Genomic DNA, 12,157 nt, shown 5'->3' with positions numbered 1-12,157 from the left:
TGGCCTATTAGGTTCCCACTGAGAAGTCAGCTGCCAGATGTATTGGAGCTCCTTTATATGTTATTTTTTTCTTTTTTCTTGCTTCCCTTAGGACCTTGTGTTTATCTGTGACCTTTGGGAGCTTGATTATTAAATGCCTTGAGGTAGCTTTGTTTCTGTTAAATCTGCGTAGTGTTCTATGACCTTCTTTTACCTGAATATTGGTATCTTTCTCTATGTTTAGAAAGTTCCGTGTTATTATTTCTTTGAATAAACTTTCTACCCCAGTGTCTCTCTCTATCTGCTTTTTAAGGCCAAGAACTCTTAAATTTTCCTTTTTGAAGCTGTTTTCTAGATCTTGTAGGCATTCTCCCTTCTTTTTTATTCTTTTTTCTCCTGTGACTGTGTATTTTCATATAACTTGTGTTAAAGCCCATCAATTCTTTCTTCCGGTTGATCAATTCTGCTGATGAGAGACTGATACATTTCTCAGTTTGTCAGTTGAATTCTTGAGCTGCAGAATTTCTGCTTGTTTTTTTGTTGTTGTTGTTGTTTGTTTTGTTTTTTAATTATGTCAGCCTTTGTTAAATTTCTGATAAGCTTCCAGATTCGTTCTCTGTATTGTCTTGAAGTTCATTGAGCTTCTTCAGGACAGCTATTTTGAATTCTTTTTCTGAAAGTTCACATATCTCCATGACTCTAGGATTGGTCACTGGTACCTTATTTTGTTCATTTGGTGAGATTATGTTTTCCTGGATGTTCCTGATATTTGTGAATGTTGATGTCTGGGCATTGAAGATTTAGGTATATATTTTAGTCTTTGTGGTCTGGGCTTGTTTATACCCGTGCTTCGTGAGAAGGCTTTCCAGATATTCAAGTGGAAGTGAGTGTTGTGGTCTAAGTCTTTGGTCACTGCTGCTGTATGAGCACTGGGGGTGTCCCAAACCTAGTAGTACTGTGTGATTCTTGCAGACTGCTGGTGGTACTACCTTGGTGAACTTCAGTAAGATAGCAGAGAATTTCCTCGATTACCAAAGTCTCTCACTCTCTTCCATCACTCTCTGTGCTGGGGAGAAGTGACATGGGCACTCCCTTGTGGCCACCAGTACCTGGTTGCACCTGATGCCAGCCCAGTCATTCCCAAAGTCCATGGTGACTGTTGCCTCGCTACCTCTGATGTTTATTCAAAGCCCAAGAGCTCTTTAGTCAGCAGGTGGTGAATTCTGTCAGGACTGAGTCCTTCCCTTCAGGACGGATTGATTCCTTCTGGCCCAGGGTGGGTCCAGAAATGCTATCCAGGAACTGAGGCCCAGACTCAGGGGCTTCAGGAGTCTGCTTGGGTACTTTACTTTACTGAAGCTGAGATGGTACCCAAGTAGCAAAATAAAATCTTTTGAACTCTTCTCTGTCCTTTCCCCAAGTGGAAGAAGACTCTTCTTGAGCTGCAATGCCTGTAGTTGTGTTAGGGGTGACACAGGCACAGGGTTGGTGTCACACTGGGTCATGTACACCTCAAATCCACTGGCTTCAAGCCAGCATAGCTGCAAAATTTGTCCAAGGACTGTAGCCTTTGTGGCCCAACTGCCTTATGAGTTTAGCCCAGGCCCCAGCCTGCTTTTTTCAGCCAGTGGTGGGGTTAGCCGCAACTCTGGTTTCACGGGAGGGTTTCCCTCTGGCCAGGCTGGTCTAAATGCTTTGTCAGTGGGCACTGCCAGAATTCTGCTCTGTATTGTGTTCTCCTCTGCCAAGGTGGCCCAGAGTTTCAATGCAAAGTCCCACAATTACTTCACTCTCCCTCCCTCTGGGCACACAGATTTTGCCTCCATTGGGGAGCTGGCTCAGCACTGCTGGGGGATGGGGGAGGGGTCGCGTAGACAATGCAAGACTGTCTTTTCTGCCGTCTTCAGTGCCTCTTTGCTTGATATAATGTTAAAACCAGGTAGCATGATTGCTAACCTGATTTTTGGTTCTTCTGAAGGAGCTTGCTAGTGTAAATAGTTGTAGAATTTGGTGTTTGTGTGGAGGGACGATTGCTGGAGGTTTCCATTTGGTCATCTTGCTCTGACCTCCTCTGGCGTAAATTTTGAGAAGAATAATCAAAGTGGTGAAGGTATTAGAAATCATGTTTTATTAAAACTGTTTTTAATGAACAGAAAGTGTTTAGCTTTGAGAAAAGGCCCGCCGTATATAAGTGTATTTAGACTTAATCTGTATGGCCTCAATTGATACTACTAGAAAAATGAATAGAATCCGTGAATAACAGATTTGAGATAATTTAAAGCCTTCTTTGGGACAGGCACAGGCTTTGGAATCCCAGGTAGATGTGTTCAGCAGTCAATTATCAATAAGATATAGGATATTAGAGTTGTAAATTTCTTTTTCGTAGCTTGATCCAGAATCAAGACTGGTTTATTTTGTTTCCCATGTTTTATGTGATTGCAGAATATGAGCTTGGTTAACTACCATTTGATGGGAGACTGGAAATAAAAGTATTTGTTTTGTTTTAGAGCAGTCTTAAAAGAACAGCTTCTCATCTGGCAATGCTTATCACAAGGCAGAAGCTCCCTGCTCACACCTCTTTTGTGGTCTAACCCTGTTTCTTTACCTGGTAACTTTAGAAACTCTTAAGAGTTCTGATTTTTCTTAACTTCAGCCCTACCAGACTTCTCCATTCCTAATTACAAGCCAAGTGCTGTTATAAGAAGAGCAGGTGGTAGATTTGAGTCCTTTCACCACTGCTTATTAGGTGTGTGATGTTGGGTATTAAACTTCACCTCTGTCTTTCATTCATACAATGAGGATACTAATAGTTGCTATAACATATTTGTAGGGTTCTGGTGAAGATTAGGAAGCTAATATATGTCAACATATTTGAATTATGGCATTTAATGAATTATTATGTAGTCACTAAGAATGCTAGTTGTGAAACTCTAACTGCATGAAAAAAAGGTCTTTTTTCACAGAGGATATCTAAAATGGAATACGAAGTGATACTTATTTATAAGACATTTAGATATTATATGTGTCTGTAGATAAGGACTGGAGGGGAAATGGGCAAATGAACATAGTTGTTTTGAGGAGGGTAAGATTGCTTTTTAAAATATTTATTTTATGTAGATTTTTATTGTTTGTTGAAGTAATAATAAAGCTCTTATGAAACTGCAAAGTATTTAACAAATGGATGATAATGATTACCTTAGATCTGACTCCCTTCTATCCCTAACTTCCAATAATATTAATACATTGTGTACTCTTAATTCTTCTTTTGTTCTTTATTGTGTAGAGTAAAAAATACATTTTATGATAAAATATTGATATTTCTTCCAGCTATTTCTGCATGGTGAAATTATTTTGTTCTATTATTTAACGGAGTCTGAAGAATGGTGCTTTTGTGTAAATAGTTTGACTTCTTAGTATTTAATTTTGACTATTGCAGGCTAGATCCTATTGATTTTACTGACTTAAGATTGGGACAGCCTTCCCTAGGACAAAGGATAATTAATCATCCATGAATATTTTGTTTGAATGTCAATTAAACACAACCTTCAAAGGTGTTTTATAGGATGGTGCTGTAGGAGTAGTCCAGGTAACCAAGGCAGTCAGTCTTTCAGTTATCTGATACTAGTTTTACTAAGAATTTTTTTTTCTTTTCTCTCTACGATTTAGGATTTTTCAATCAAGATCAGAGATTCAAAATTGGAAAGGCAAATGCCTATTGCCATATGCAAAGTTTTTCTAAGGGAAAGAATGTTTTTGTTAGAGCTGTCTTTTAGTCTGTGTAAAATGTGTGTGCAGTGAGATCTAAGTATGAACAGATTATTTAGTAAATCTGAAATCAGTGTAAGGGAGTTAACTTGGATCACTCAGAAATTTACTTTCAAATACCTAAAAGCAAATGTAGCAAAAGAAGTACAAGACCTCTACTTTCAAAAAAAAACAGTAATAAGAGAAATAAGGCTTAAATGATCAAGAGACATGCCATCCTTATTGATTTGAAGGCTCAATATTGGAAAGCTGTTGTATCTCCACAAAGTATCCTATCAAAACACCACTAGGTACTTTTGCAGAAATTGACAGTCTCACCTTAAAATTCATATGAAAATACAAATGGCTAAGATTAGCCAAAGCAATCCTGAAGAAGAACAAAAGTGGGAGGTTTGCAGTATCAGTTATTAAGACTTATTGTATAACTATTGTAATTAGCATAATGTGGGATTGATGTATTGCTTGACATAGTGACTAATGAGACTGAATAAAGAATGTAGCTGTAGACCCATACATACTTGGTCACATGGTTTATGACAAAGGAAATACTGCATTACAAAGGATGGTCTTCAATAAGTAGCACCGGTGTAATTAAATATCCATGTGGAAAAATGTGTCTTGACTCCTACCTGACATGATACACAGTTCCAGATGGATTGGAGATCTAAATGTAAGAGATGCAATTATAAAGCTTTTAGATAACGCAGGAGAACATCTTAGTGACCAAAAAGTTCTTAAGCAGGACTCAAAAAGTACTAACCATAACATAAAAAATTTGATAAATCATATTTATTTTCATCTAAAGATGCCATTATGAAAGTGAAAAGGTAACTTAGAGTGGGAGAAGATACTCACAATACATATATTTATAAGATGACTCATTAAGAACAAATTAAAAAAACCCCAAAGAACAGATAAATAAGATCATCAATAAGAACAAGACAACTGAATAAAAACTTTGACAAGATTGAACAGATACTCCAAAAAACAGGATATTCAAATGTCCAGTAAATACTATATGAAAAGGACTCAACATCCATTACTTATTTGGGAAATATTAATTAGAATCACAATGTAATAACAGTATGTATCAACCAAAATGGCTATAATGCAAAAGATGGAAAATGTTTGCAAGGATGCAGAGTAATCAGAATTCTCATACACTGATTGATTGTAAATTGGTACAACCATTTTAGAAAAATAGCCAGGCGCGGTAGCTCACGCCTGTAATACTAGCACTTTGGGAGGCTGAGGTGGGAGGATCACTTGAGGCCAGGAGTTCAACACCACGCTTGGCAACATAGTGAGACCCTGTCTCTAACAAAAATAGAAAAAATAGCTAGGCATGGTGGTGCGTATCTGTAGGCCTCACTACTTGGGAGGCTGAGGCAGGAGGATCACTTGAACCCAGGAGTTTCAGGTTGCAGTGAGCTATGGTGACACCACTGTACTTTAGCCTGGGCAACAGAGTGAGACCCTAATTCAAAAAGAGAGAAAAAAAAAAAGGAAAAACAGTTGGTTGCTGTGTAGGACCAAAACTGAACATATCCTCTAATCCAGAAATTTTACTCATAGGTATATACCCAACAGAAATGCATAGATATTTGCTAGAATGTATATGGCAGCACTGTTTATAATAGTCAAACCTGGAAGGTACCCAAATGCCTATCACCAGGAGAATGGATAAAGGAATTGTATTATATCCATATAATGTAATCCTATACAACCCCAAGAATCACCTACAACTATAAGATGCAATGTGGATGAATCTCGCAAACATAATGTGGAGCAAAAGAAGCCAGGTACAAAGTGGAACATGCTATATGATTATATTTACATAAAGTACAAAAACATTCAAAACTCTAATCTCTGTTAGAAGACAGGATAGTGGTTATTTCGAGAGGTAGTGACTGGAAGGGAGGGAATATGAGAATGAGTTCTGGAGTGGTGATGTTCTGCTTCTTGATCTAGGTACTACTCAGATAGATTTGTTCAGTTGTAAAATTTTTCAGGTTGTATTGTGCATATATATACTTTTCTACCTGTATATAAACTTCAATGCAGAATTTTTAAAATGAAAAAAAAAAGTTTATTGGCCTCGGGCTGTGATAATCTGATATAACCCATCTCTATTACAGGGTGCTCTTGACTCAGTGGACAGAGTGTTTGAGTCACTGAGTCTGGGCATCCCTTTCTTAGCAAGGCATAACTGGGTACTGCCATCTATTGGGTTCTGAGATTTTCTTTTCCTATATTTGTGTTTACTCCTCGTTTTCATTTCACATAGTCTTTTTCCAAACAGATACTAAGATACTTGGTCAAATTTATCCTCACTAATTACAGTCACATTCCAGTCCTGATATCATTCCCAGGTCATTTATACAAGTCCTAGTAACTATTTCTTTTGTGGTAGAGAAAGAGGCTATGGACTTTTGTGGAAAAGAAAAGATAAAATATACTCTTTATATTGTTGAGATGGTAATTTTTATTCATCTCCATTATTTGAGCAAATCATTTTCCATTTTTGGGTCTCTACTTTTCTCATCTGTAAAAGTTGGGAGTCAATATTGAACAAAACTATGATTTACTAAATTTAGTGGTTGACTGTATTATATAGTTTTTTGTTTTACTTATTTTCTTATTTCCTTGGTGTTTATATAGCTGAGGGACCAGGACTGAAAACAACATTATTTGAGTTACAGTTTCTTGTAAAAATATTAATTTTATTCTTCCATTACAGGTATCAAGAAATGGAAAGAAAAGTAAGCAGAATCTGTCTTACTTCTGAACCCAACATAATTCATTTTCTGCAAATATCTTGGGAGAAAACACTGGGATCTGGTTTTGTTATTACACTTACTGATGGGCAGTCAGCATGGACTGGGACAGGTAATATTAAAAACAAGGTTTTTAAAAGAAAAATTTAAATGTGCTGCTTAGTGATATTTCTTCAGTAGATATTGGGTAGAAATAATATTACTTTTACTTGTTATTGCTATCTAATTTACATATAGATTTGTAATATTTAATACCATTTTTTAATAATTGATATTAACAGAGAAACAAGCATGTGCCCCAGCAAATTCTGGCCCCCATTTGAGTCTTAATAAGTAGGACTTGGTCAGAGTTTTGAAATGATCTTTTTATGGAAAACATAAATAGTCCATTTTATATGTGTCTTCTGTCAGGACTCCAGGAAAATACTGGGAGGTAGAGGGAGGGGGTTGACTGGATCAAGGGGTTGGTGTTGGTTGGGGGTATGGGATGGTGCTGGGTCTCTGTTTGTTTTGTATGATTTTTGTTTGAATTATTTCCCAATGAACATGTATTACATATGTAACAAAACAGAACCATAGCCTAAGGCTTGGTAATGCAAGGTTCAAACCCATTTATAGGATTTTGGCTAGGATTTTATAAAATAGACTTTCGATGTTTTTACTCTTTGGTGATAATCTTTTAAAATGCTAATGACCCTCAAATCATGTATGGAACGAACATGGCAGATATGAAGACAACAAATTTAGCATTATGTTTTACTCATATAGCAAAGTTTTAATATTCTTCTAAAGTATTTTGTTGAAGATTTAAAGAACTATTTCTATAATTATGCAACAGTCATTTCTAGAGTTATGTTGTAAATGATGTTTATGGTAAAATAATTTTTTCATAGTAATTTACATACTACTTGTATCTTCTATTAACTTATGAAATATTTCCCTAGAATTTATTACTATAATTATATCATCTTCAAAATTATAATACATTGTGAAATTTTCACTTCTTTCTTGAATGTTACAAATTCTGTTATACAACACAGTCAAAGTGAATTTGTAATTGCATTTTTTTAAATTCGTCTTTTATGACACAGAACAAGGGATGTTGATCTAGGGATTATTCTAAAATAAAGAAATTTCAAGAGTAATGTTTGTAATACTTATTATAGTATCTGTTTAACTTGTAAATTTCTATGTAAGAGAAATTAGTTATTGGTTGGTTGTTGCAGTACAGGGGTAAAGGCAGATTTGTCAGGTTAGTGATATGTATGGCCAGAGAAGGTGCACCCAGATTACAATTCTTGTTTAGGCTGAAGACGGTGCATAGGGCTAAAGACTGTGGCAGTAAGTTAATGCTAGTCGTCTGGAAGAGAAGAGCTGTTTTAACAGCACAGCTGGGGGAGTAGGTCCTAGATGAAGTGGTTGCTTGTATGTAAGGAATACTGTATTTATAACTCAGATATTTCTGATTGGCAGATGGTATGTTCTGTATAATGTGATGTTATTGTCAGACAAATGACCTTCAGGTGCTTCAAGAGCCTTAATTATCAAAGGAAGAGATTAAATTCTAATCTAGTTAGTAAGCATCATTTACCAAGGCAAAGAGCAATGATGATATATGGTTTCAATTTTTTTTTATCATTAAGGTCGAGGGGGAGAGTACTCTGATTAACCCTTAACTCTTAATTTAACCAGAAATTTAAATTAACTTTACATTTATGGAACATTTTGTTTATGTCATACAAATTGTGCTGGCAGTTCTTAATATTATTAGTATGAATATTATTTTCACTAGATAATACAGATCTACCTTGAGAGCAAGAAGCATATCTTATTTGCCAACCAGTCTATATAATTATTTAGAACAGTACTTAGGACATTCTTAGGACATGCTCAATGAATATTTTTTGATTGAAAGGATGAAAGAATATCTCAAATATATAAAACTGGCCAGGAAAAAAAGAAAATTTTAGAGTTAGAATATGTTTGAATGAAAATTTTAGCTTTATGTCTATAGCTTATTGACATTGATCATAAACGCAGGGTATGGTACCATTTGTTTTCCAGCTAATGGAATTTATTGTGACAAAAATGTGATATCAAACTTCTATATTCTCTGGTGGCTTGTTAACATTTTGGCTTTCTATATTGAACAAATTTTCTTTTAAACAGAAAATTTTATAATGCACTATATGGTCATTTTATCTTCAAAGTTATCTAATAAAGTATTAAATCTCACATGTGTTTTATGCCTTTCATTATTCATTTCTGTTTTCTTGTTTAAATTTCAGGGATAAAATATGAAATCAAATAATATAACATTGTTACCATATTTAGTTAAGGCTTATTGTAACTACATAAATGTGGTTTGGTACTTTACAGATAGACAATAATATGATTGAGAACATTGAAACAATTAAATAATTGAAACATGAAGATGGATTTCCTTCCTATACCTCATCCTGTTTTCTTGTTCAACTTTTTGATTGCTGCAACCTTCAATTTAGATAATTTTTTTCTCTTTTCATTTGAGTGAAATTAAAAAGATGTGGGGTTCCTTTTAATCTCCCCCACACTAAACTCACTGGTTTATTTTCCATTAGCAATGCTTTATCTAATGAATGTTTTTGAGTTCCAATTATCATGTGGTCTATCATCACTTCAGTATTAAAGAGGGTTATATCATAGGGTTAAGTGGCAAAGTAGGTTCATGATCGATGACTGTGACTTTTGTAAGAATTGCTTCAGCAGTAAGAAACTTATGTCACCCATCTTTGGGTGAAGTTTACTGAAGAGTAAATTAATCTTTACTAATTATTTTATTATCAAATAATTAGTTATACTTGTTCTAAACATAGGTATTTGGTGACCTATATGGAAATAGTGACAAGGGCTCAGTGGAGAAAGGATTTTTTAGTAAATGAAGTAGTGAAGTGGACTTATGATGTGATACCATCTAGATTCCTAAAGGTATAATAAGGCTGTATGTCTTCTTAGCTCCAACATGTGCTTAGGATGTGTTTAGTCTTTTGGTTAGTTATACATAGGCATCTGAAGGAAAGAATTTCTTTTCTTTCTATCTTTATATACCTACAAACAGTGTAAAAGTGATGCTTTTTTGGCTCCTACCAGTCTGAGAACAGTTCCTTGTTGTTTGGTCATGTTGGCCTGCTTGTGTTTTATGCCTTATTATGTGGTTCAGCTGCATTCTTGCTGAATTTTATTATTTCCATTGCTTTTATTCCTGGTCACTGAAGTTTTAGAGCATTGAATGCTTACAGCTGTGCTTTTTCCAGATGTTCTTAGCACAAAATTGAAAACTAGTGACCGAGTTGCTTTTTCAGGATTGTAGCTCTAAATAGGCAGTCAGATTTTCACATTCCCTTTTATAGGACATATTCAAGTACATTTCATTATCAGAACTTGTTATTCAAAATTGATCATGTAAAATATGCGAACACATTCCAAGACTCCCTTTTTTGTTGCCTGTTATGGCTCTTCCAGACACATGATAGCATATAGACCAAAGTTGTGAAAAGGTATGTTATATTTTTAGGGATTCCTTAATCAAGATTTTCTTATATTCTATTCTATAATATTTTGAACTGATGTGTTTTTCAAAATCATAGAAGGAAATAATTTATCCAATGTCTCATCTCTCTCTACCCCAAAACAACACAGGCAGAGAGATAGAAGTATGAATCCCAGCTTTTCCACTTATCTACTACATAACACTAGACTATTACTTGATCTCTCTGAGCCTCAGTTTTCTCTTCTGCAAAATGAAAATATCTATTTTTCAGTTTTATTAGGAAGAAATTAGATAAGTGTAATGTATAACTATAAAATTACAGAACCATATGGGTCATTCATCATGGTAATAGCCTGAGTTGACACAGGAAACCACCCAACCATACACCGATTCCAACAAATGTTAGATTAAATCTTGTAATTTTAAAAGCAAACAGATACACGGACACATTGCCACTTTTGCATGTAAGAAAGAGAAAACTTCAGATGCTATGTCTGAAAGATATCTGAAAACCAACGTGGTCAGTGGGAACTAAAGCTTAACTGTAGAGTCATGGAATGTCTGAACTAGATATATGTCTAGATGACTGTGTGCATAATGCCTGAGTTGGGTGGAATGTCGAGGCAGCAGGCCTTTTGAGAAATTGGAGCTGAGCTCTCCATATAAACAAAGGAACCCGGAAAGGATCTCCGGGTAATTAAATCATCTTTAAAGGACTACCCTTTGGCCATGCAGCGTAAAAATCAGACCAGTTCCTAAGGACTATGAGTGAATAAAAGTCTCAATGAAAATCAGAACCCTTAGCCTGTGTTATGTATGGATAGGAGTTTTAAAATTGAACACTTTGCCTCAAGTGTAAAAACCAACTTAAGAAATTAACTTTCAAAACTGGTACAGAACTAGTGAAACTTGTACGGACTCCAAGAAAGGCAACCAGCAGCCTTCATTTGAGCCCACTTCTGCCCAGAGCACATGTCACTCTGGCTAGAGGAGAGCCATGCTCAAATATTACAAAGCATAACAGGGAAAAAAGCAGAACAAGAATGTTTTAGCAGATAGCAGAAACAGAATTAATATTCCAGGAACCACATATAAAGACCAATCTGAAAGAGATCTTAAATATATTTAAAATATTCAAATATTTAAGAGAACAATAGGTTAAGAACATGATATGATAAAAGAACAAAGAGAATATCTAGAGTTGAAAATACAATCACTGAAATAAAATATCAATGATGGGTAAAACATCAGCTTTAAAGATACCTAGATGAGAGAATTGGAAGCCAGATCTGTAGCATAGTATATGTCTTAGACTCAGTAAATATAGGTTCCCTTCTCATTCCTTCCTTCTCACCTCCCTTTATCCACATTTTCTATTGTTGGCACATGAGATAAGAAGAATGAACTCCACTTTTACTTTAATTTGACTCTGCCCATATGAATGAGAAATAGACTATAGACTATTGAATCTTTGAGGCAAGGAAGAAAGATGTAAAATAATGAGCTTATTAATCATTACAGGAAATAATTTATCTGCTATGATGTAAGAGCAGATACATTAAATGGTAGTTTCTGTGGTAATTTACAATGCATGTGTTTCATCTGAGAACAGAGAAAGACTGCCAGGAGTCTAATGCTTTTCACATGAGATTCGAGACTAAATTAATGCATTTCTTAAAAATTGCTGGTTCAGTTAGAAGGTATAATTTGAGTTGAAAATATATAGTATAGTAATTGATTTTACTTTTTGTTTAAATTTCTGTTATATGTGATAAATTAGTACTAACAAGTAAACAGCTATTTTCTCATGTTTAGTAATTTTTCATTTCAAAACTTTTATTAATGTTTCCCATAGTTTCTGAATCAGAGATTTCCCAAGAAGCTGATGACATGGCAATGAAAAAAGAGAAATATATTGATGAACTGAGAAAAGCATTGGTGTCCCGAGCAGGACCAGCTGACACATACAAGTTTAATTTTTCTAAAGAATCTAGTCATTTCTCCTTTGAGAAAAACCTGAAAGATGTTTCAGTAAGTAAAACTTTCCATAATGTTATGTGGTAAAATATTAGAGCATTCACTGAGAAATTATCTTTAATATTTAAAT

At 34.9% G+C, this 12,157-nt stretch overlaps 1 protein-coding gene across 1 annotated transcript in view; it reads left to right on the top strand.

Moving 5' to 3' along the window:
- The window catches only part of XRCC4 (X-ray repair complementing defective repair in Chinese hamster cells 4), a 176,282-nt gene that overhangs the window by 28,271 nt on the left and 135,854 nt on the right, over positions 1-12,157 (top strand). The window contains exons 2-3 of the mRNA XM_012664535.1: positions 6,485-6,633; positions 11,906-12,081. Coding sequence (XP_012519989.1) covers positions 6,495-6,633; positions 11,906-12,081 — 315 coding nt within the window. The 5' untranslated portion in view covers positions 6,485-6,494. The remainder of the gene's footprint in view (positions 1-6,484; positions 6,634-11,905; positions 12,082-12,157) is intronic.

This window comes from Propithecus coquereli, unplaced genomic scaffold (genome assembly GCF_000956105.1).
Source record: "Propithecus coquereli isolate 6110/MARCELLA unplaced genomic scaffold, Pcoq_1.0 Scaffold9, whole genome shotgun sequence".
In the NCBI taxonomy this organism is placed as follows: domain Eukaryota; kingdom Metazoa; phylum Chordata; class Mammalia; order Primates; family Indriidae; genus Propithecus; species Propithecus coquereli.
This window is presented reverse-complemented; position numbering and strand designations above follow the sequence as displayed.